The sequence below is a fragment of the Perca fluviatilis genome, chromosome 6 (assembly GCF_010015445.1).
Source record: "Perca fluviatilis chromosome 6, GENO_Pfluv_1.0, whole genome shotgun sequence".
Lineage (NCBI taxonomy): Eukaryota > Metazoa > Chordata > Actinopteri > Perciformes > Percidae > Perca > Perca fluviatilis.
In genome coordinates this window covers 31594723-31621761 of record NC_053117.1, presented here as the reverse complement: position 1 = coordinate 31621761, position 27039 = coordinate 31594723, and the positions used below count along the sequence as shown (strand labels likewise).

General features: G+C 39.8%; 1 protein-coding gene across 1 annotated transcript in view; it reads right to left on the bottom strand.

Moving 5' to 3' along the window:
• dapk1 (death-associated protein kinase 1) overlaps positions 1-27039 on the bottom strand; it is a 90226-nt gene that overhangs the window by 38506 nt on the left and 24681 nt on the right. Inside the window, 6 exon segments of the mRNA XM_039803081.1 lie at positions 2643-2795; positions 5897-5923; positions 6097-6145; positions 7070-7199; positions 11260-11398; positions 18951-19172. Coding sequence (XP_039659015.1) covers positions 2643-2795; positions 5897-5923; positions 6097-6145; positions 7070-7199; positions 11260-11398; positions 18951-19172 — 720 coding nt within the window.

Here is a 27039-nt window from a genome sequence, read left to right as displayed (position 1 = left end):
AGCTGTAAAGAAATGATTATGATGCAGTTGTGAGATACTAAGTCAACAATTGTTACGTTTTTTTTCTTCTAGTAGTGTGACTCACACCCAACAGTAAAAAACTGTAGTGTATCTCCGGCCATGTTATGGTTCAGAACCCTTATTGATTATAATGAGGCCAAAGGGTTGACACAACAGACTGGCAGAAAAACGCACGGTCGTCCTATCTTATTAAAATAATGGACAATTTGTTTATTTTGTTTCTTACTGGAACTCATCCCCATTGTGTGTCATTGTGTGATAACCTGATTTCTTTTTCTGTATTGACTTTTGTTGATCTAAAACAACTAATTTCCTTATTGAAACTCTTCATACTTCTCTTAAACAACACGTCAAACAAGGTAGTGAGACATCCGAGCAAACCGGGAACAATTTGCATGACAATTAGTTCATGTACTGCCCATAAGATACGTGTAACGGATAGGATAGATGTTTCAAAACATAAACTCAGCCCTCAATCCACACACAGATTATATCTAATTAACATTATCAACAGACTAACGCTCTGAATGTCAATAATCTATATTCAACAACCATCTGGTATTCAATAAAAGCCAAGCTAGTCTTTAAGGGAACTGGTGTGGTTGAAAGTACAGACACTGCCACATCCCTGATTATAACTGATGTAAACTCACAATGAGAACAACAAAACATTGTTCTGAAAAAGTTTCAGTTTGTTCATCGTGATCCAATATAACTGGTGCGGTCCTGTACACGCACACGCACCCACCACTTCCTCATGTATACGTCTGTTCAATACCACATTCCTGTTTCTAACGGAGGCCATTCTCGCACGCACGCACGCACGCACGCACGCACACGCACACACACACACACACACCTGAGTCAAAGTAAAAACCCACAAACCTTCACTCTACTGACTGAGGTAATATTGAATTGAAGGGGTGAGGAAATAGATTGGTATAATTCCAGTGAACAGTGATTGTGCTGTTGCAGTCCTGTGTGATGGTGAACATTATTAATGTGTGTCTTCTTCAAGGGGAACCTTCATTAATCTTCCTGCCAGCTGAGTGGATCCATGTCTGCTCACGATGTAGATCAATTAAAAGCCGTTCCATTTGGATGCACTCGGTCGGGGGATTTCTAAAAGCCCCATTAGTTGAAGTTTGTAAAGTCAGTCTCCTCTCTTTCCCACTGTCTGTTTAATGCAACCCGTGCCTTTTCTCTCTTTATCATGTCTAAATGAAATTATCTCCACAACTATAATTATTCACCGCTGTTCGCAGCCCTCGCTCCATTGTTCTGAATAAAGAGGAGAGAGAATAAGAGTTTTGGAGGCATTCACTGTCTTTAAGTGTAGCTGCAGCCTTTCAGTTCTTGCTAGAGCAAATCGGTAATAAGGGAGACGTTCACAGATTTAGGTACCATATTGTCCCTACTGACAAGATGGGCAGTGGGCCTATATTCAATTTACTTTTCAGCTTTTAAGAACTTTAAAAAAATGAGACCAATCAATGAGCAAATCTTTAGAATGATGTCTTTTAAATTCAATGATTAAAGAATTTATATAAACAGGAATAAGATAGAAGACTTTTTTAAAGCTATAGTGCATAGTTTCTGTCTCCCCCATGAAGAATTCTAATTAATGACAACAAAACTGTTGGCACGTCCACATGATACAAACCTTCCGTGACCACGCACAGCCCCCACCTCTCCTCCAGGCAGTTGCTAGTAGCCAAGGAGGACACGGAGGATTAAAAAAACATGATGGACTCTCTTCAGAAGAGGTCATTATCTTCACGACACAATTGTTTGAACATAGCCATACTGAGAAATACAGAGAGAGTTGTGTGGAGCTGATAGTCTTAATTAGCTTTGTAGCAACTAATTTGGCAATGGCTTGAATGTAACGGACGTTTGTTATTATATCATAACGTTACACACTAAAGCTTTAAGATGTCATGTAATAATTTCTAATTTGAAGACCCGAGTTGACACTCTTGTTCCAGATGTATTCAAAAAGATGAACTTCAAATAGTGATCGTCCCGAAATTTGGGAAATTAAGACTTCAAATGAAGTCAAACATTTGTAATGTGTAATCTGAGCCTTTCCTATGGGTCCAATCAACAGTCAATGGACTGATTGGTTCACTCTTGTGCTAAAAAGATTAGTTGAATAATCAATTATTCGATTGACAGAAAATTAATTGCCAACCATTTTGAACTTTCAACTGATTAATCGGTTAAGTCCTCATCAAGCAAAACTTTCCAAAACTAGCACACACTACCACAAAAAAAACACGAGAACATTAGCAGAGATCCAACAAAAGTCTTTGTTGTCAATAAATTTGCAAAGAAAATAAATGTGCACATTTTTTGTATTTTTACCGTGCAGTCATCAAGTAGAAAAGCCAGACATTCTCTGGACTAATGGTTGGACAAAAAAAGCAATTTGAAGCTGGACTGTGGAAAATTCTGATGGCCATTTTTCTCTATTTTCCTTAGCCATAGTTCACTCATTTGGAACTTTCTACATTTTCTTCCATCCAGCTCATGCTGTGCTGTTACTATACCTTTGAGAGCATGTACATGACAGCATCAAAATCCGGGTCTCAAATATCAGAAAGAAGAATCATACATACTTGGGGTCTTTGACAAGGAGCCTTGCAATGAAGTCTTTGGCCAGGATGCTGGTGTTGCTGAAGAACTCCTCGTCGAATGTGTAGTCGACGGCCGACACGTTGGCCAGAGTCTCCTGCTTGTTGTCACCCAGGAAGGGAGACGCACCACTCAGACTGCACAGATGGGACAGAGGTTAACAATAAGGTTAGAGTTGTGATGTTCAACAAAGAGAGACAATGAAGACAGTACAGTCAAAAAGCTGTTTTGAAAATGTGATAATCTGAACATCTTTTTGACTGCACGTTTTAATCAACCCAACCACTTCAGAACCTCCAATCTACCCTATTTTAACAACAGCAGTGCTCTCTCATCATCCTACTTGTCCAGTGGGTCTTGTAATTGAGGTGGGAATACTTTGGATTTTATTCAAACACTAACTCACCAGCCACTGATTAGCTCTGGCCCTTGAAACCAAAACTGAGACCTTACTACTGGTTGATGTGGGGAATGTGATTACGGAGCCGCGTAGCAACTAATGCTGACTCATTAGTCAAGCCTTGCTATCAAACTGAAGTATTTGGTGTGTAAGTCAAACACCATCACAGGAAAGGCTCTCGGTTACAATGAATATGCGAGGAGTGCAGGAATTTTAACAGACTTTCACACCTCACAATTGAACGCACAAGAGCAAAAATAAGCAGATGCAGGAAGAGGATAAGACAAAACCATGTTTTAATGGACAAACCAAGACACAGTACAGCACAAACAGGGCTGAGCGGTCATGCATGGAGATGAAGGTCTCTGTCTCTTAGAGCTCAGGCATTTAAACCAAACACTGGTCCGTGACAGACCCTGGCCTTCCCGTCTCCACTGAAACCTGTCCAGCTCGTCAGCACCAGCCGCTAATTAACACGCCAGCTGGGAGAGACATGGAGGCGGTGCGGGTCAAGCTCAAGTTGAGTGGAAATGTATGAATTTATCAACTGATAAGGCGCAGCTGCTCACAACAAACACAAAGTAATTATGGCAATTGTTCGCCTAGCCAGGCAGTAAAATCAGCAGGAAAGTGTTAAGTCAGGATTCTGTGGCATCATTTTATCCGCCAAAATGTTTCCCAAATGAGATTTAAAGATGCACTGTGAACAAATTTTATGCTGAAATATAGCCAGTCTGAACAAGCTGAATCACAAATTAGGGCTCCAGCAGCTCATAAAGCTGGCTGATTCATCACATTCACCCAAATCATTTCAGGTTACATTATCTCAGACAAATGAAGTCTTTCAAACTTAAAAAATGGAAATTTAGAGTTCCCTAATGGAGCTTTTTGTGCAGCTTTCATTACAGTGTAGCAATCCGGCCATCACTTATGCAGAATACTCCCATCAAGAGTTTGGAGATGTTCTCAAAAATCACCCTGAGTGGTTTATTGAATTATTCCCAGCTTTTGTGCCCCCTTGCGTTGTTTTTCCAATAGGAGATGAGCCCATAAGTGCACCTCACTGTTGATCGGCTGTGATAATTTGCAGCGAACAATCTATTTTTTACCTTGCCAGGCAGAGCTGTGACAGCTGTGTGGGTGGACAACAAAAATCGGGTGTGTATGTGTACAATATGTACGTGTTCATGGATGCATTTGTAAGAGTGTCTTCATGTAATGCTGAGACAAAATGATCTACATATTACTGTTTTAAAATTAAGTGTGTAATGTTTGCAGCTACTTATTGCGTAATAATGAGATAACGCTTGTGTTGGCATTTACCTTTACTTTCCCTTTATACACCTCACTGTATTATGGTGAGGGCCCTCTACATGTTTGTGTGGGCAAAGGTACCTAACGTAGTTGTGTGCACGCAGTTTGTGCTTTGTGTAGGTGTCTTTATGAAGATAAAAGGTGTTTGGGAGCGCTGAAAACCTTGTAGCTGGATATAAAGAGTGGAGAACAGCATCGTCGAGAGCCACCAGCAGTTGATCTGTAGGCCGCCAAGGGCATGAACCTTTCTCTCGCTGTTGAATTAAACTGTGCTGACATGTCTGCACACGGCTGCTTCAAGAACACTCACTTATTCAATGAAAGCCCTTGGCTGTAGAGGTTGTCGCTGTAGAAGTGTTGGTTGTTGTAAAGATCAACTGGTTAACTTAATCATAAGCAAATTAGCCATACAGGTGAATATTTTAACATCTCTTGTTAGAACAGGGGGGGATATCTAATGAGGACTTCTTTTCTGAGGTCAAATCCTCTTCCTTAACTGCATAAAAGGCCGACAAGATTAAAGAAGACTGACCAGACCAGAGTCAGTTAGCTATAGAAGATGAACCTCTAGCAGCCTAGACATTGCATTGTTTAGAGTTCATTATTTTAGCTTTTTATACAAAACATAATCTGTGAATTTCTTAGTATTTATTTTGCCGATTGCAGCTCAAACATTTTATGATTTAACCATCTATGTTTTGAAGTTAGTGTGATGGATAGCACTAGTATAAATCAGTAAAAATAAAAATATAACATAGCCTTATACTGTGAGCCACCACATCCTTTTGGATACAATTCTGTTTGCTTTGTATAAATAATATAAATCTGCAAAGTAAATGCTTTAAAAACAAAAAGTACAATATTTGCCTCAGAAATGTAGTGGAGTATTAAGTAGCGTAAAAGTATCTTACAACTGTACTTAAGTACGGTAACATGAGTAGACCCCAGGTGGGAAAAAAACCCTATTAATGGTCAAGGCAATAATGGCATATGGCCAAAATGAATAGGTTAGCTACAAAAAAAAAAATTTGACAAATTTGAAAGTTAATAAATAGAACAATATGAAAAGAGAGTAAAACTCACATGAGAATGAAGGGAATGAGAATGTGGTAAATAATGACTCACTGATTTTGGATCTCTAATAAGAAACCATTATCAGTCTGATCAGCAAAACATCTCTTGAAATAAAATAAAATAAAAACGTTCACACAGCTGCTGAAACAATATCACACTGGAGCGCACTCGAAATTGCAGTTACATTATTCAGGACAAACGGCGCTCAGACTGCTGAGTGGCCCAGCAAGTTCAACGACAGAGAGGCCAAAGAGCAGCCAGTAACCTCTTTATGTCATGACAACCATTCTGACTGACTGACCATGTTTAGTGAGTGACGACGCCCTGCGGTTTCTAAGACACATTAGGTGAAGGTGGCTGTTGTAAAAACCCTACGGTGACGCATGTTACCCATTCATACATGGTTCACATTAATTATCCATCATCACTGGTGACGTCGGAGATACTTACAGGATGTACGTTATGACACCAACACTCCTAAGGAGAGGCAGGGAGAAAGAAAGAGAAATTAATCTGTGCATTTTGACAGCAGTGCATCATGCAAAACATACATGTTAATGTAACAGCAGATGTTCTTCTGAAATAACGATCTCAAACAGCATATGTACAAAATGCTCACTGTAGAGCAGATTGAGTTTTTGTTTACTCACCACATGTCTGCCTCCAGGCCCAAAGGTTCATAGTTGACTACTTCTGGAGCTGTGAGGCAAATGCACAAAACAGAAGATTACTATTCAGGTCAACACAACAGTGAGACACACACACATGCACGCACGCACGCACGCTGTGGGAAAGAGGATGCAGTCCCTGTAACTGCACCTCCGTATTACGCTAACTTTTAAGTTTATATTAATGGATTTTATTAGCCTTGATTTGTGTAGATTTCTTTTTCATGTTTGCAACGTTCCCTTGGGTGCATCCATGACTACAAATATAACTAGATTCCTTTTAAAAACATGAGGATTCTTAGGCAAGGGCTTGTGTTATAAGGAGCATATTTTTATTGTTTTTAGGTCACGGATTTATGGATTTTTATTTGCAGCAATTGTGCGCTAAAGAATTAAAGTACCTTTAGTTTGCCATGAATTTCAGACTGGCTAGGCCTGTTTTCCAGCCTCAGCTATCCATTTTCAGATTTCCGCCACTTGATCTTTATTCGGACCATTTGACTGCTGCCACCCTGCTGAACTGGGAACAGGCCCTGGTTTTGGCTTGGATGATGCTGGTAGTGGGCACCCGCGTCAGGCAGGGGGAGTGTTGGCGGCCGCCCCGGGCAAAAGTGGGTAGGTCAGGGGAGATGGGACAGAGCCACTGATGCGTCTATTAGTGTGTGTTTGTGCTGGCAAGAAGGAGCGGTTCTGATAATCTCCAGTCTATTATCAGGTCTCTCTCACTTAGTCCCTATGGCACATTTGGCAACTGCTCTCACAATACGCAACCCCCGGGATTAAAGCCAGGAAAACAGAGTGGTGCAGTGAGTGTGTGTGTGTGTGTGTGTGTTTGTAGAGTAGAGAAAGGATGGAGGGTATATTTGCGCAAAGTTATCGGAGCAGAATCAGTTTGAACCATAAAACAAGAAAGGATCATGAGTCTTCAATGACACACAAACAAAAAAATACTGACCTACAAATTCTGGAGTTCCAAAAATGTTTTTAAAATCATTGCCAAAATCTATCTTGTGGGCCAGGCCGAAGTCAATGAGCTTGATGCGAGGGTGAGGCACTGAGCGGTTCAGCAGCATGATGTTCTCCGGCTAGTAAAAAAGAAAAAAAAAAAGAGAGACAGTTAAAAAGGGGAGACAGGGAGGACAGATAGAGGACAGACAGAGGCAGAGTGACATTCTGGACATTTTTATAAAAGACGAAACTCTTTACTGATGCTTTCTTTTTTTCTTTTATTAGCATCCAGCTAACTGTGCATCTTGATTTCAATGAGGAATAGGTATTATGCTCACAAATTAAAGGACGGAATGCTAATAAAAATTGCCCTTATTTATCAGCGTAGGACACAAACTAAGTGTAAACAAGGGTGCGAACAGCAGAGTCAGACACAAAACCAGGAACAGGCTGGCAGGAAGGTACGCTCATCATGCATGGAAATCCCATGCAAAACACGAGTAAAAACCTCTCGAGGAAGTGGGATAAAGGGAAGGACGGGAAAGATGTGCTTTGAGCAAAGCCAGACAACAGAAGCCGGACATTCCTAAGGACACAATGCCTCTTTTTAGACGAAGGCATCATTTCTCCAAAGCTCATCCTTTCAGCCTGACTAGGAGCTGGGCTGGCGGGTTTAGTCTGGGAAGAAACGAGAACAGATTGGCTGTGGGCAGCAGTGGCAACAGGAGGCGCTGGGAAAATACAATCAGACTCCAGCTCAGCTTGTTGGTTTACTGCTCTATAATTCTGGGATCAAGGAGAATTATATCAAACTGTTTTGGTTCTCCATCTGCATAATCTGAACACCTTAAATCCAGCGGTGGAATGTAACTAAGTACAATCCATCAAGTAATATACTTCAGGTATTTGTAAATAAAAGTGCTTTTTTCTTTTCGTGTCACTTTCTACTTCTACTACACTACAATTCAAAAAGGTAAATATTGCACTTCACGATACATATCTGACAGCCAAAGTTACTAGTACTTCCTAAATCAAGATTGTTGCATACAAAACTAACATAAAACTAACATAAAACGGGAACTATATTCTCAGACAGGCTTGCCCTGGAGCATATCACTCCGCCCATGTACTATATTCTTCCGCCTGAGAATATAGTTCCCGGTTTGTTTACGGTTAGAAGATGGCTGTGTCTCATGTTACGTTGTTTTTTGTAGACCCTATGACTCTACAAATCACAACATGTAAATAGGAACATGTTGGCGTTATTTTGTCACTTATTCGGAGCAGTAGGATTACTGGAACCATTCATCTGCCTGTTCTGTGATGGGCTGATGCCGCTGGAGCCGACAGACAACATTACAGCACGCATGGAGATGAGAAGGGTATGTATCGACTTGTCTTACTCTGGGGGTTACGGTGAATAAGCTAAATTCCCAATAAGTCGGCGTGTTCCTTTAAGGAAGAACATTCATTTATTTATGATACATTATTCATTCACAAGGAAAATTGGTGTCCTTAAACATTGGATTTTTTTTCTTTTTTTAATTAAGGCATTAAGATCAATTTCCACAAGATGATTTTTTTATTCCTCTTTTTAGTCAACTTTAGCATGGGTTACTATACTCATGAGCAGCACTGTACAACAGTAAAATTCTGCTTTTTTATTAAGGCATTAGTAATAATAATCTGATGATATACTATAGTATAACAGTTAAAGAGGATATTTTTCTGCATTGAGTACTTTTAAAACTTTGAGTAAAGCTTTAAGTCTTATACTTACTTATAGTTGTAAATAGTATTTCTACAGTGTGGTGTTAGCACTTTTACTTTAGTACAGGACCTGAATACTTCCTCCACCATCATGAGCAAAGTGGGAATTTCAGCAAAGCACTATGGCCACTTTTACTGCAAACTCAAGCAAAAACATGTTTCCCCACAAATCTCTCCACAGCATAATCAAACAACTAACCAGATTAGAACATTAATCAGAGTATTAGTAAACACTGATACAGTAAAAGAATCAAAGTTTGGGGATTTTTTACAAGCTGGGTCTTTCCAAGTGTTTTTCCATTTAAAAGAACTGCTGACTTTAAATCATTTTGGTCCTTTAGTTGAGACAAATAGCAGAGAAGATGAGTCAGACTTCTATAATCTGCCAAATATATATATATATATATATATATATATATATATATATATATATATATATATATAAAGCTCTTGAGCACAATAAGTACATTGATTGGCAACATTACTCTCTCTGTAGAACTGATTTGCCTCTAGCAAGAAAAATAATCTTCTGAAAACTGCCTTGTTCACATTTTAAACTGTGCAATGGCATTTTAAAAGAGGTCAGAGAGAACATTTGGGGTGCTTTTATTTCTGACCTTGAATGTCCACTACTGATGTCATGGCATGGTTATGGCTGCACAATATCTACATAAAAAGCCATACATATAGCCTTAAACTAAAATTGACAAAAATAAATTTTAATTGGGTCAAACACAAGGAAAAAAGACAAGATGTGTTATTAGAATATAGGTGAACATTGCAAGTAAAGACACTGAGCGTCCACCCTATGAAGTGGAATAAGCAATTCAAGTAAACAAATTAAGTCCTAATCTCAGCCACTGTTAGACAGTGAATAACAGTCGCTGATAAGGGGAGCGGAGGCCTCAGTGGTTAGTAAAAGCTCTAGCATTGATCACAAGTGGCTGGCTGGCCACAGAGGTTATTATTTTCTGCAAACCTGCAGGCAGAATGTCCTGAACTCAGATTTATAATTTGTAAAGATTGTTCTGTAAGTGGAGGAGTCGGTCTGGAGTGTTTATTCTGAAGATGCCATATATGCAGCCGTAAATGGACAACTGATCAATGATATTGATTGAGATTTAAGTAAAGAAGAACCACAACAATACACCAAACAATGAGGTAGAGTCATGTTCAAGAACCTCACCTACTGTATGGTGCGTTTGTGCTGTGAGTACACTACAGTGCGGATCGGGCCGCATTTTTCTACCCGAGCCCGGCCCGCGTCCTACAGGCATTAAGATATTTATGTCCGAGCGCGACCCGAGCCCGAAACAGTTAAAATCTCGTTTTTTTTCCTCATACTAATGATGTTTGCGTGGAAAGCCCGCTTTTATTAAGCTACTGTAGGAATGCATTCGGAAATGTCAACAAATGAGCACATCAGTGCACACGGGGCAACAAGCGCACGTTAGCACAGGCGCGCACCTACATAAGCTTTTTTATTTTTTATTTAAAATGCTCAATGCCTTATCACGCTGATGTGACCGAGCCCGACCCGAACCTGAACATCATTTCTAAATATCTGTCCGAACCTGGCCCGGCCCGTTGGGTACCGTTGGGTCCTGACGGGCTCGGTTCGGGTATCCATCCTCTAGAGTACACTATGACCCTTACTCTTTTCCCCTCTCAAGAGTTTTAAACTACACACACTCCATAATAAAAAGAAGAGATTTAAAAATAAGCCAAAACTGATTAGTCATGGTGATTAGCCTTAGATGCATTGGCTCAAAAAACATAAATACAAAGAGAAACTGAGATAAAAAGGAGAGGTTCAAAAGAGGCCAGCTGATACAAAAAAAAAGAACCACATTCACATAATGCTGCAAATCCACTTCTCCGGTGAGCTGGCATTTTAGAAAATGGATGTGAACTACTCCAGGGGGGCTGAACAACAGGCAACACTTCACTGGGACCTCGGATAAGAGGAAAACATTATGTTTTTTGGGGTTGTATGAATGTAACATAACCTTGAACAAGTCGGTGTGCAAAGTGTTTTCATGGAAATCTCACAATCCTCAGAAGAACTTCTTCTTTAAAATACTGTTTTGGTTTTTTTCATTTTGAGGACGTTACCAATACTAATCACTTGTAAAGTCTCATTTGAATATGTTCAACTGTTTGAAACAGAAGATCTATGCTTTTTTTTTTTCTTTTTTCTGAGATCTTCCACAACATCTGACAAAACCTCCTTTACATTAGTATGTAGTGTAGAACTGGGACAGATCTTAGGATTATAGTATGTTATCAGTGTGTACAATTCAAGTTGGCGAAATGGACAATATCCTAGAAGACTTGCTGTACCCTTGCTTGCGATCCATGGCTGACAAAAGGAACCGGATATCAGACAGAGAAGATGCTGTCTGTCTTTAGTTGCTGCTGCTGTACCTTAAGGTCAAAGTGAGCGATCTGTTTGGCGTGCAGGTAGCAGACTCCATCCAGGATCTGCTTGAGGAACTGAGTGGCTTCCTCCTCGCTCAGCGACTCCTTCTCTGCCAGAAAGTCAAAGAGCTCACCGCCGGCCACCCTGGACGAGGAGAGAAAGAGATGGAGGGAGAGAATTAAATATGCATGATCTCAGATCAGAGCCAGCTACAAATCCCTGCTTATCAGAGCTGAGCTGATGTAATCTAATCATCCTGGTGCATTAGAGCCCGACCAATTTACACATACCGAGTACATTTTAACCAGCGCCGTTCTCATAAACTTCTTTAATGAAAGCTCTATTAAAAACAACTGAAGGGAGGATGCGGTAAAAGTAATATACCCCAGTGTTTGAGCTGAGTTTGTTTTATTTGAGTATTTAAAATGTTACCATTATGTTATCTTATAATGAAGAAAAAGACATTGGAGGATACAATACAATAAAAGAAGAAGCAATAGGTGAGTTCAAATGTGATCATTCACTGAATAATGAAACACATGTAGTTCTTATGTGAACAATACCGACCCAGACCTGGTTTGTTTTGAGCAAAAGAGATTCAACATTTTGTGATACAAAACCAACTCATGTTAATTCCTTTGTTTTGGTGTCTTGGCTATCTTATCAACATTTTAAATCCTATTGTTTCTTATAAAATCCCCTTTGTTGTTGATACTGTTAGTATCCGTATCAGCACTTGATAACCACTACACACACACATTACCCTACATCATAAAGCATAGAGCACTTGAGCCTTTGGCAACCAGTCAAGTTGTAATTTACATCCATGTCTGTCCAGTTGAGCTGGGCGATATGGAGAAAATCAAATATCCCGATATTGTTGACCAAATACCTCGATATCGAGGCGATATTGTAGGGTTGACAATTTGTGCTTTCACAAAATACGCACACAATGAGATTTTTGATAAATAATCATCAGTTATGTTGATATAATAACTATGTGGGTAAAGGCAAATAATAGAACAGCTAGAACAGTCTGGTGTGTTCAGAAAATGTCATCACTGTAATGCAGCCTTTAAAACCAGGAAAAGACAACACTTGTGTCATATCATAGGCTATTACAATATCCAAAATTTAAAAAGATAGCCTCATGTATCGATATAATATCGCTATATTACCCAGCCCTACTGTCCAGACTCATAATATATGTAATGAATACTTTGAGGCAATTTTAAGCGTTTTTTTATTTTGTATTTTACGGTTTTTATTTTATTTTATTTGTTTCGGGAATAGGATGTGAGGTCACAATGACCTTGACCTTTGACCTTTAAAATCAGAATCAGTTCATCGCTAAAATTTGAAGAAATTCCCTGCAGGGGGTCCTGAGATGCTGCGTTCACAAGAATGGGACAGACAACCCGAAAGGCTGCAGCCACGACTGTCGCCAGCGCAGAGGCATAAAAAGAGACAGAGGAATAGAGAAAGCAGAGGATTTAACACGGTCACAGCAGGATAACATGAGTGAAAGCCTGCAGCAAGGGGAAGTGTGAGGGAGAGAGCAGAAGAGAGAGGAATAGTGCAGATAACTGTAATTACAGCCATGCTTATCCAGTCGTTGAGCATTTACTCAGCCAATCTACACATACAAACCTGCATTTGTCTTACCATATATGTGAGGAATTTAAGTCGCAGATAATAAAAAACGGATTTCATTTTAGAAACCAATTCTCCATGTTACAATTTTTATTACCGCTTACCAATGCCTTCCTAAGTCTTTCTGCAGGAATATACCCCGCCCTCCCCCCAACACGCACGCACGCACATACATACACGCACACAACTCCACCCTTTAGGGAGGAAACACCAGGCCAGTTGCACAGCTGGGACCTCCACCTCCTCCCACTAAACACCCCCATTATGTCTCGGATGTTTATTTCATCATCTGCTTCAGGAGTTAACAGGGTGTTTACGCACAATCACAGACAGGAAAGAAGGTTTCTGCCTGAACACGTGACCTCTGCCTCTTTACATACGGGTTGGTCAATGTTTAAGGTCAGAAGGATAGTCACTGTCACGGTTGTATTTACCCAGGGTGCAGCAGGAGTAGAAGAGGATGTGGAGGACAAAGAGACACAACATGAAGCCAAATATTTTTAGCATCCACATCTTACTTGTTGTTTTACCTGCCCAGGGCTGGAAAAATTTGCATCATGTCACCCTACCAGCTTTGAAAGCTAATTGTAATGTATGTAGAACCAGGAACAGTGTTCAGGTATTGTAATTTTATATCATGAAGTGAAACCAAATTTAAATGACTTTTAACTTTTCAAAGATTGTACATAAAAAAAGGCATTTAACCCAAAAATGTATCATCTCCTCCAGTAGATGACCTTTATTTAAAGTGCTCATATTATGCTCATTTTCATGTTCATGGTTGTATTTAGAGGTTGTACCAGAATAGGTTTACATGGTTTAATTTTCAGAAAACACCATATATTTGTTGTACTGCACATCGCTGCAGCTCCTCTTTTCACCCTGTGTGTTGAGCTCTCTGTTTCAGCTACAGAGTGAGACATCTCATTTCTGTTCCATCTTTGTTGGGAGATGCACATGCACAGTACCTAGGTAAGGACATCTAGCTAATCAGAAGCAGAGTATGAGGGCGTGCCACGCTAGCAGCTAGGCGAGCATTATAACGTGTGTTACAAAATGACGAGCGTTCGTCACGGAAGTAAAGGTTGGACTACAATAGAGCTGTTTGGAGCAGTTTGTGAACAGTGTTTTCTGTTGGAGATTGTAAGTCCACTTTGAGCATTTTCACTTTGTAAACCTATTACATGCACAAAGAAGATATATAACACAATAAGGGAAAGGGAAAAAGCCCAAAAGCATAATATTAGCACTTTAATTAACCACTTAAGACAAATTATCATAGTATTCTGCACTTTGTAAGTTGACGTGTCAGACACTGTCACAACTCTTAGTCAAGTCCACTAGAAGATTGTCCAAGGAACAAGTTAATGAATGTCTCCACATTGTCTTCTTTAGTGTCAACTATCAGCAGCCATAGAGCATTACAGTACATGCTTAGTATTAACACTGAGTCATCGCCTGCCTACTGTTTATCTTAAATAGGATCGACCCCTGAATAAAATATGAACATGAACCCCGATTTGAAGGCACTCAAAGAGTTTGGGTTCATAGTTTTAGTTATGATTCCTGGATCTTTGAAAATGATCAGTTCCATTACATGTCAATGTATAGAATGCTCTATTTTGGTTTTCCTTTAAGACTGACTTTATCATCGTAAGAAAAGCAAGCTCCCTTCATTTCAACGATTCAGTGCAGTGGGGGTGCATTAGCAGGACGCAACAATACACAGTCCTGGCTCTAGTTTAACAGAGATCACACAGTACTGCAAAAAAATTTAAATGTGCAATCACCCACACCAGGTCAAAGGACTTGTAGCATGTATCTTGTATTATTGTCCTTTTTATTGTTTACCTCACAAGCATCAAGACAGAGAAGCAAAAACTACTTTGTGGCATCCTGGCATTTAATAAGTCTTCAAACTACAGTTCCTGGTTCATATTTTGTCTTCTACCAGTACCCCTATAGTAACATGCCCACACAAACGCAGCCAGACTGACATAACAATGAAAAAGATCTTGGCATAAGAGCTCCTTAGGGAGCAAATCCTATCAAATGGTTGTCAGTGGCTCAGTGTGCACTTTTCTGGACTTTTCTGGGAGTGTTTGACATTAATGAGATCGGGAATCCATGGGCAAAATCACCTTAATGGACTGGTCAGGAAAACAAACCATGTCTCCACAGACTGCAGAACAGAAGCCATGATATTAGATTATAGATCATTTCAAGTTTTTCTTAAATGCTGAAGTTTCCTTTGAACCATCACCTGCTTTATCTCTGAACGTGGATCTAAAGGTTCTGCGGAGGCTCCACACAGAGATTTCCCCGTAGCCTACGTAAGTGGCCTGATGTTTATACTTGTGCGTTGGTGTGTGCGTCGAGCCGGCATGTGTGTGTGTGTGGTAGAGCGAGGGATCAGTGAGAGAGTGACGGCGATCAGCTTCGGAGCGAGTAGCGACTCTAGAGTCATAGTGAGAGAAACAAAGTGTCTTCCCTGGGTTTTCTGACCACGGTGGGAAATTTGTAGAGATGGTCCGATACCACTTTTTTGCTTCCCGATACCGATTCCGATACCTGAACTTGCGTATCGGCCGATACCGAGTACCGATCCGATACCAGCGTGTCATATATTTCATTATGTTTTAACATCTGTATACTACTATCTCTGTATGGATGTGATATGATTTCTTTCTTTGTTGTCGGTCTGGCTCAGGTTAAACTCTTTGTGAAACATGAACAAACGCAAACAAGGAATGCCCCAGAACTTTCTTTTATAGTTATAATGAAAAAGAACATAAATAAACTACTTTAACGTAGATTTTCTTTAGGGCTTCATTACGTGGTATCGGATCGGTGCATAAACTCCAGTACTTCCCGATACCGATACCAGCGTTTTAGGCAGTATCTGTATCGGAACATCTCTAGAAATTTGTAGCAGGAAAAGTTAACCCTCTCCTTGATTTCATGTTGTTTATGGAGAAGGAGAACCAGGAAATGAGTCGGGGGAAATGTAACACTACCAAGCCACAGCCGAGCGACGTGCGTCGCTGCGACGTGTAGTTACATTTTTCGAGAGGCGCACGTCAGGCTACGGCGTAGGGTCCGGCGTAGACGAAGAGGGGTCTGCGGGGGTACGCCGTCAATTCGACACAGAAGCATAAAACGGCCTTAAAAGAACCATGTTTTTGTGAAGACTCCAAACTTTAACACAGACTTGTGCTATACTTAAAACCGATTTCCACTGTCACAAAACAGCTCAGGGAGTGTCACAAACAGGGAGTCCTGTAAGAGATTAATTACACAAAAACCTTTATTTAAATTGAACTTGACACAATTAAACAATGCAGCGTGGAAGTGAGCAATATAATCAGTGAGAGCAAAGCTTGAATGTGTGAGATACAGTATGTGTTGTGGAGGTGTTAGATGAAGCCAAACAACAGACAGGATGGATGCCAGCCAGAAGAGAGGAAGAGCTAATGGGCCAGTTTTATACAGGCTTCAGGGTACAGGCAGATCAGATGAGACACATCACTGATGAGCCTACAAAGAATGATGTTTGAGTCTGACCACCCCATCCCCAAACTCCACCAGTTGGGGGGTGGTCAGCAACGGCTGTTGTGAGCACCACTGACCAACCAGCTGCTTCTACAATCTCATATAAGAGCTTATAACAGCTTCTATTCAGAACTAATCTAAAATGAAAACATTGACACAAGGTCATAAATAATCAAATAACTTACAGAATAGAATACCAAGTGTTCCATTACTCAGTGAAAAATTTGTCTTGTTCCTGTTAACCTTTATTCTAGGAGAAGTAGCTCAGCATACTTGCTCTTTACAGCAGCTATTGGTTATAATGACTTGCTTTAAAAAGAGACCTCAGCAGTAACTGAACTTTTCTCAGCAACATTTTCCCAGACATGTGATGTTCACTTCTTCATCGTCTGGGTTAATTCTGCCCACACAAAGACAAACTGATTTGATTAACTCTAAAGAAAAGATGATTGATGAATCCTTTGTTATGGGTTGAATGATACAGTTTCAGCAGCAGAACTATCAGACACTAAAAAAACTGTCTGCTCTTAGGCAGCTAGGGCTGGGTATCATTCAAAAATGTTCGATACCGGTACTGATACCAATACCGTGACTTTGATACCGGTGCCAAAACGATAATTTTATGAAACAAAAAGAAATGACAGTATTACACATAACGGCACAACTATTTTTATTTTTTTTTCAGCTCCTAATACGTGCACCCTGTTTCTGTGCGTAATTCATTTTTCCTGCCTGTCTCTGCGATGTGTAACATTAGACAGCCAATCAGTAGCATTATTAGATCTTGGTAGAAGCATGCTGCATGCTTATTGGCTCACTGTCGCTGATGAGATTTATTCCTTAGGTATTGAAATTGGGCATTGAATGATGAGGCATTTTTCGATACTTGATACTTTAGAGGCAATTCGGTCGGTGCCTTAAAAGTATTGAATTCGGCACCCAGCCCTAAAGGCAATTGTGTTAAACTGGATTCATTTACATACATCACCATAGCTTTAAAATTCATAATAAGCTATTTCGTTTTCTGTGGTATTCCTGATAATATACATCCTTTTTTTCCCCCTGCAGGTTTATCAACATACTCACAAGCAATCCAATGCCACGCCACTCCACAAAAACAGTATTCATCTTTTCTTATTGTCAATGATCTGAGAACGTTGATAACATTAAGGTGCAAGCATGCATTGATACATTTGGGTGATGACAACACTGGACAATTTGCAGAAGCCAGCCAAATCATGTGAGCTTGGTTTTTAGCTGTAAGGTGGACCAAACTATGGAGGGATCATGTTTTTACTGTTTGAAACTGAAATCTAACAGCCCATAAAGTTGTGCGTTAGCTGCAGTGAGGGTTCATTCGTTTTGTGTTTTGGGAATGAGGAAACCGAACAATTCTACAAATGTTTGAGAGGAAGACAACCCCAAGATCATAAATGAGCCTGCATTGATAAATTCACTGTTTGTCTATATAGCACGGTGCTTTAGAGCCACTTATCAAGAACCTGATTATTTTGACTCTAAATTCCAATTCTGTGTTGTCTAAAACATAATTAAAACAGCATAATAATAATAATAATAATAAATGAGTTAATTGTTGTACTTCTGTGCAAATCTAATGGCATTAATTAAAGGTTGTTTCATAATAATTTTTATTCAGATTTTAAGAATTCTCCTCTGAAGCATTTAATCAAGCCTTAAAAATATTGAGATATTTGTAGCCCTAAGTGACCTGCTCCACCACTTTACTGTATTAAGCTGGAAATGAGCCATGGACTTAATCACACATGCTGTACTGTAGTACTGTAGGCCCTGTAGAGCCCTGGAATGATGTTGTGGTTATTTCTTCCTTGCAATTTAATCATATGCGATCACTAGTCAGGAATGTTGTCTGGCAACTGTAGCCCTCAACATTGCACTCATTACTGCTGGCTGTAAGGTGACCTACTAACTGAGGTGTGCTCTATTCTGCGTTCATGTTTATTTGTTCTGAGTAAGTGGGTCAGCTGAATAATTGTAGTGTAAACTTGAATGCTCTTACAGTGTTCAGCATTCCACCTGAACTGGCAAAACCAGTCTAACTGGTGCTTACAGGTTACAGCTACAAACACAGCTACCTACCTTGCATACTGGTTACTATGAGGACTTGTAATGATTATTTTGAAATGTCATACTTTCAAGACCATAATGTTTTAAGAAAATGCTGGGCTATCCTCTACTGATGTATGTGTCTCACTGTATGGGCAGATAATACCATTGATCCTAAAGCAGAATGATGGCAACATGTTGCCATCAAAACAACTTGTTTTGTCAAAATGTAGTCACTGTTTCCCAATGCCTTTTATGCAAATCATGAATTTTTTCCCCGATGACGTTTTAAGAATCTTATACTACCATTTTGTAAAGGTTAATCTTTTAACTTAAGAAATCAAAATGTGCCCAGTTGTGATGAGTATAGGACTAATGTATAAAAGAAGAAGATAATGCAACTCACAGCTCCAGGATCAGGATGACCTCTGCCTTGTTTTCAAAGACCTCCTGCAGCGTGATTATGTTGGGGTGCTGGATCTCCTTCAGGATGTTCACCTCGCGCTCGATGTCATCCCTCGTCACCCCTCGTCGGCTTGACTTGCTGCGCCGCTTCTTGATGGATTTCGCGGCGTAGTCCACACCCGTACCCCTGTGCCGACATCTTCGGACCACAGCAAACTGCCCACTAGTGAGGGAAGGAGAAGAAGAGATTGTCCAAAGGGGCCTATAAGCAACTCTTAAGCTCGCTAATTAACACGTTCTATATCATTTTGTTTGATCCATACCAAAGAGGACCCTTTTGACGGAGCCAGGCTAGCTCTTTCCCCCGTTTCCAGTTTTTATGCTAAGCTAAGTTAACTGGCTGCTGGCTACAGAATACGACACGTAACTTATGGATATGAGAGTGGTATCAACTTTCTCATCTAATTCACAGCAAGAAAAGCAAACACCGTGGTAACTTCACTTTTTTGTCCAACAGCGTGGTAAAATTTGAAAATTCACTAGCCATTTAGGCTAGTGAATTTTACCACGCAATAGATCACCATTGTTTTTTTGGCTGGTGAGTGAATCAAATCTACCATCCATTTGCATATTTTACCAGCATTTGTCTGGTGGATGGTGCGAATTTTGTACCCTAAAAGCAAATAAGTGTTTTTCAAAATGTCTAACTAAAACTTAACACTTTAAAGCTACAAATTTAGCGTAAACAAATAGGATCTCAACAAGACTGTGAGGAAATCCTGACTTACCATTATCTCATTTCTATAAACTATACCAAAGATACCAGAATGTGATGAAAAATAATAAGAGGACAGTAGACAATACAAACAGATACATATAAATAAACAGACGTGGAACAGAAATAGATAGAAGTGAACTAATCGATCAGCTGCAAGGACACTCTGTGCTCTGTTTCATTAGTTCCCACAGGGTTCATCATAGTTCACAGCCACCCTGCTTTAGGCCGTATCTGCATCAGCTTCAATGTGGTAAACACAGACATCGGAGCCAAAAGGAGTGGGCGGGATAATAAGGCAATAAAACTGTTGATCAGGAACAGCTTCGATTAATAACTGGCTGATGCATCATGCCTGATCTCGCCTGGAAATAGCAACGAAAGCTGAATAAATAAGAACAGTATGTATTCCGATCCAAAACAGGGCGACATCAGGTCAAACTGTGGAGGTGTTTCAGGGACTTGCTCCATTTCTAAAACCCAATTCTTCGGTTATATAAAATGATAATCCACCTAGATTTTTTCCTCTTTTGATCCGCAAATCTGTCTTTAATTTACAGAAAGAAAAGTGAGCCAAGTGAGACTGAATTACTATCTGTAGTGGAAAAAGAGAGACTTTGAGCATACGGTAGACCAAAATAAATAAATAATCACCTGCCCTCATCCTCAGAAACCCCTCATAATCAGTTTGACAACAGCATGTAAATCATATCCAGGCAGCACAGCTCTCACCATCAGCAACACATTGATAAGAATCACAACATCAACACAGCTGACATCCAACATCCAAGCAGTAATCCTACACCCCACACACTCAACTATTTATAAGAAAACAAACAACCATTATTGCTTATATAAAATGCATTAGTCATTAACATTAAGTCCTGCACCTGCATCTACACAAATATAATTTGAATCTATTTAGCAGGCTTCCTGAAGAACGTTTGTGGAATATGTTTGATTTCTATGATCCAAACTTTATGTGTAAATTATTTGCCAATCAACCTCTAGAAATGACCATATCCATTACTTTTCCAGACATTCAAAAAAATAGGAACTATTGGTTGAATCTAAATGTTTCTAGCTGAAAAAAATGAAGTTGATTAATGGATTAGTAGATTGATACAAAAAATCATCTGCAACAATTCGGATGGTTCAAATTCAATTCTTTGAAACACCCAGAATTTACGGATTTTGAAATTTTCAAATAATAATATTGTTTTCTTACTCTTCTGTGATAATAAACTGAATATTTGGGATTTTAGACTGTTGGTTGAACAAAACAAGTAATTATGAAGCTGTTGACTTGGGCTTTTTGGATATTGAGAGAGGCATTTTTTTTACTGTTTTCTGACATTTATTTAGACTCAACATGAAGCAGCAATATGACAAAATGTTAATGATAATAAAACATAATGAGAAAGGAGAAACATTTCATCATTTTAAGTTCCTGTTCTACGCTCTCACCTGCCAGGTGTTGTTTCCCTACAGCGCAGCGTTAAGAGGCTGCAGCAGACAGCTGAAGAGCACACATAAGCACTTTTACTGTCGAGGCGAACCAAATGTGGCGAGCCTGCGTGACATTTTAGCACGACAGATCACTCTTATGTATAAACAACGCAGAAGCTGTTATGGAATTTCCACCATCATGTCGCCATGCAGCTTTTGTTATTGAACACTGCTATCTGACTGGATAACGCTGACTTCACTGTCCCTCAACCAAAACACTGCCAGAAAAACTACTTGGGGAAAACAAGGACATTTGACTGAGGGCTGTTGACGCCTCCGCCGATTGTGCCTCTTCGCGGCCCTGGCAATCATGAAGCACTTCATGTACCAAACACCCACAGAGGGAGGAAGAGAACAGGGGAGTAGGGGGTGAGAAAAAGAAGGGTGAGAGAAAACGAGAGTGTGCGCCATATTCTTAGTCTCATATAGATTTCCACAGCCAGAATTACAGCTTCATCGCAAAAGCTTCTTCTGCCTTGGCAAAATAAAAGGCGACAATGAAGAGAGATCCCTGTGCTGTCATTTGACTCCCACAGTCCTGCAAAGACTATAGTGCACAGTTGTCAGGAAGCAGTTTAGTAATTTAGCTATATGTTCCCACTCTAATCCTCTCTCTACAATGTGTCTCACAATATTTGCGGAGTAAATGCAGGATCCAGTAACAAAAACGCCACCCTGCTTTGACCCGTGACTGTAATGTGTCCCTTGGGTTGATCAATAGTGTCTGAGGCCGCGGCCACATTCATCTGGATGAATGGGAAACTGACGTTTAGATTTGAATTAAAACTTGTGCAACTACACCAACACTTTTAGGTGAATGTGAAAGTCTGCTGCTCACGCTAGGGCTGCAACAATTAGACGATTAATCGCGTATGTCATTTTTCAAGCAAAAATGCAAAACATTTAATAGTTTTAAACAGCTTCTTAAATGTATTGTGTCTAATGTGATCGTGAACTGAATATCTTTAGTTTGGATGGTTGGTCGGACAAAAAAAAAACAAATTGTTTTAGTAAATTGTGATGGGCATTTTTCACTATTTCCATACATTTTAAAGACCAAAGGATTAATAGAGAAAAATAATCTGCAGATGAATAGATAAACAATCCTAAATCGGGTGGTCATGGCGCAGTGGCTATGACACATGCCTTTGGTGCGGGAGATCCGGGTTCGATTCCCGACCAATGTCATCAACACATCAACCAATGTGTCCCTGAGCAAGACACTTAACCCCTAGTTGCTCCAGAGGCGTGCGACCTCTGACATATATAGCAATTGTAAGTCGCTTTGGATAAAAGTGTCAGCTAAAATGACATGTAATGTAAATCGCAGCTAAAACATGGTTGTATCTCTTCTTCCTGCTTTTGATTCTGTTTGGCAAGCGTGGCCAGTGAGTTACTCCACTGAGTCTAAGTGCCCTGAAAGTGGCACAGCACAATGCATTAGCACAACCCTGTAAAACTGCTGGTGCTGGAAGGTTAGTTATGCAGTGACTACTTGTGGGTCATGCACTGTTGATTGTAGTTTGTTTTGTTTGCAGCAAAGCGGATATAATGACGGAAGTTCTATTGGTGGTGCTTCTCATTCAGCAGAGCAGGTTAACTGGCAACTATTTTGATAATCAAGCTGTTGTTTAAGTAATTCTTTAAGCAGAAAAGCATTCCAATGTAAAAGCTTTTAAAATGTGAAGATTTGCTGCTTTTCTTTGTCATATACAGTGGTGCTCAGAAGTTTATGAACCCATGCTAAAGTTGACTAAAAAGAGAAAAAAAAAAATCATCTTTTGGAAATTGATCTTAATGCCTTAATTAAAACAAATTGTGAAAATCCAACCTTTAAGGACACCAATTTTCTTTGTGAATGAATAATGTATCGTAAATAAATAAATGTTCTTAAAATACAGGGGGCATAAGTAAGTAAACATAAATTCCCATAGAGACAGGCAGATTTTTATTTTTAAAGACCAGTTATTTCATGGATCCAGGATACTATGCATCCTGATAAAGTTCCCTTGGCCTTTGGACTTAAAATAGCCCCACATCATCACATGCCCTTCACCATACCTAGAGATTGGCATGGGGTACTTTGCATAAAATCATCTCTCAATGCAAATCAAACCAGTTATTAGGCTAACTGAAATAAAACCATGCCAGTCCTACTGTAATTCTATTTTGCTGATTGAATATAAAGAATAAAAAAATAAAAATAAAAAAAACATGCCAGTCTCTAGGTATGGTGAAGGATGATGTGGGGCTATTTTAAGGGAACTTTATATTGGACACATTGGTTGGATTGTTCCTATTTTTTAAATTAAGGCATTAAGATCGATTTCCAAAAGATTATTTTTTGTATTCCTCTTTTTAGTCAACTTTAGCATGGGTTCATAAACTTATGATTTAATTTACTGTATGTTAGTAAATTAAATATCTTTGGGGTTTGGACTGTTGGTCAGAATAAACAAGCAATTTTAACACGTGTTCTGGGAAATTCACTATTTTTTTTTGACATTTTATAGAGAACACAGAGAAAAGAATCCTATTATAATCCCCCACATTACACTAACATATTTTTGAAGGGAAGTAATCTGATTCTGATGGTTGGAAATTTGTGCTCACAAACTGAATTACCGACTGGTTAAAGGGAATGATGTCTCGGAAGGGACTTGTCCCGCGACTGAGCCAGAGACAAGAAGCAGACAATGTGAAGAGGAAGAGAAAGCTAAGGATGAGGGCTTTCTCATGTTAATGACACTTCCACCCCCATTCAGTCTGGCTTCATTCTATTGTGGCTTTCCACCTGTCAGTCAGGTCTCCTTCATGTAGACAGAAGGGACAGAAACATCAGGATTTTATCGGTTTCTTCTAGAGAAATTGACAGAGGAGAGTAGATGGCTGTTGTTCACACTGTGACTCCACAATATGGATTCAATTGACTGAACACCGTTGCATACACGCCTGGCCGGATGAAGCTACAATAAGCCAATAAGATGCAATCATACCTTAAAGGATAATCGCTTTAACTACAAATGTGCACCTGCAAAAGCTAAGTTTAGACAGCCAAGGTGATGACAATACTTTTCGTTAATAATTACAGTATGTGTTTGGCCTACAAATTCCTGTCTTCTTCTTCTTATATTATATACAGTATATGAAGTTCAACAGTTAAACGTGCTAACCACTGAAACTGGAAAAGTAGGAAAGCCAAAAATCTGTGGGGAATCTAATGAACCCGAAATGCCAACAGTAACAAACCAGAGCCCCAACAAAAACAAGGAGCTTGCTCAAAACATCCTTCAACTTCAACTTTCAGCAGTGGAAAGTTTCCACTGCTGAAAGTTCATGCCAGAAAAGTGTAATCTGTGAAGCCGTGGGACTTGGGTGTGAAAATACAGTTGAGGATAAGAAAGAAAAACACGAGCGATTTCCTGTTCTTGACTATACGCCGTCTGTGCAGTTCTGAAGACATCTATGACACTCTAGATGTTCTTTTTCCACATTTACTTGGAATTACATTTACTTCAGTGCAGCACTCTTAAATCCTTATAATGGTTTCATTCGCACCATGGATCTACTTCAGTGACACAAAAACCTACACAGTATGTAACACGATACGCTGGCAAAGGATCTTGAAAAACAGCAAAAAAGCAATCATGTGTGAGATATGTGTTGGACTATGCAGCACACTGAAAATTCCTGTGCACAAAAAAATTCAATAACTGCAGACACTTGAAAATATTCTGTGTGGTATTTTGTAAGGACTCTTATGCTACCTGACAATTAAATAGGCAAGTGAAGCCTTGTGCATACAAATTCAAGCCAATTTACCCGATGCACACCACCCGCAAATTCACTCATACAATACACTGAAAAGTTCAATGTTCATTACAACTATATCTCGCTATCAGTTAAGAGTTTTGTGAATTGCAGAGGTAGTGTCATGCTTGTTCGATACACCTTATTTTGAATGCCTGAATTCAGTGGACATAAATGTTTTCCAAAATGTTAACTTCATACTACTGCAAGAATAATAACTTTCGATAGCAACTTCAAACTACAGCTACCAGAGGGACAAAAAAACAATACTACACTTAGTACTAACTTAACACTTACTAAGTTACATGACTTCATTGCATGGGCTATTACGTTAAAGCACCTGTTAGGTGTCAGTTTGAGCATGCTCTACAAAAGACAGTAGCGAAGCATAACAGGGAATCTAAAGGAGGAGGAAAAAGATGTACAATATACTGTATATTAAAAAGGTACTATAATTACTTCATCTTGTCGTCAGTTTTCCAAGGCTGGAGGGGGGACATTTTGATAGAGTGACTGATAATAGAATGTGTGATGAGGTTTTGCCAATATGTAACGGCACTAATGTACTGATGTTTTAATGCACTTTCTTGTCTTTACTGAGCTACGCAGCAAGAATACTAGGGAAACTCAAACCAAGTAATGATGTAGTGAGACAGCTTGAAAACTGCAAATTACTATGTTCACAATTGCAGATAATTTGTTGGCAAATGCAATCACCATAGTAGTGAATTGGCATTAGTCCATGTATGTGATAGATGAGAGGAAACTTGAAAAATAGATACTGGTTCAACCTTTTAAGAAGAAACAATCTGCCCCATATCACGCAAACAAAACTAAAACGATGGAAACGTTTCCAGTCACACATTTAAGCACAGGCACTATGCTAACAGGTAACAACAACAACATAGCTAAAAAAGTGCATTAGGAAAACAAATGCATGTCTAGCGTGGTGGCATGTAGCCTGTGGGAATCAAACTCCACACTTCCGTTAATTTCAAAGCTCTCTGTAAGCACATAAAGAGAGCGGAAAGTGAGCCCACCCTTTGTTAACAACACCAGCTGCACACACATACAAACAAGGGGAAAATGGCAGAGGTTCAACTGAGCTCTCTTCCCTCGGTGAGGTAGTGGAGGAAACCAAAACCCAACGCTGCCTTGAAAATCAAACACCCTTTCCCCAGTAGGGTTTTTCCTTTTTTGAGAGCTGAGACTTAGCTCTTAAAAATCTAGCTAGGAGCTAAGTTAACAGGTGTTAATGTGCTGGGCGCGCCCCCACTGTACGATAAAACCCTTATGTTTACCTACTATCAGAGGCTAGCTGGGAAATCCCTCTCATCCTCCAGGGATGTTGAGGGAGAGCACCGACTTGCATAAATGCTGTTGAGCAATTGCAAAGATGGGGTAGAAATAATGAGCATGCAGAGAGGAAAAAGCCTCCCTGGGAATCACTGACAAACAGTGGCTGGGAGGCTGTTTTTCAAGGGTAGCTCTCCCCCTCAACCCGTTGCAGCGCAAAACCCCAGATAGTCTGCAGGATCAAATTGCTACGTTCCCTTTGTTGTGCTTAAAGCGCAGACAAGGCTTCCTACTCTTGGCCTACTTGTTTCTCTAAGAGGGAGGGGAGGATAGGAAAGGAGCTGGTTGGGAAAGATGAGGAGAGGTTTGTTTGTCTGTCAGAGGCTTGCATTACCAAACACCGCTGGCTGGAGAGTGTTTTTCTGTGGAAAGATACGGTGGTGGTTAGGCTAACCGATGTATTGCTTCATGCTTCTCTTAACCCTTGATATTGCAGTTCTGTATGACAGAGTTCAGTACGCCACATTCATCAACTGATAACTCAGTTTTACTATATATAGTACTACCTGTTGAATGTACACACATGGAAACACAGATTCATTATACAAAGTACAAAGTAACTGACACCGCTTCTTAAAACAGACCTGCTTTCAGTCACTTTACATGCCATACAGCCATACAGAAGCCAGGCTAAGAGCAT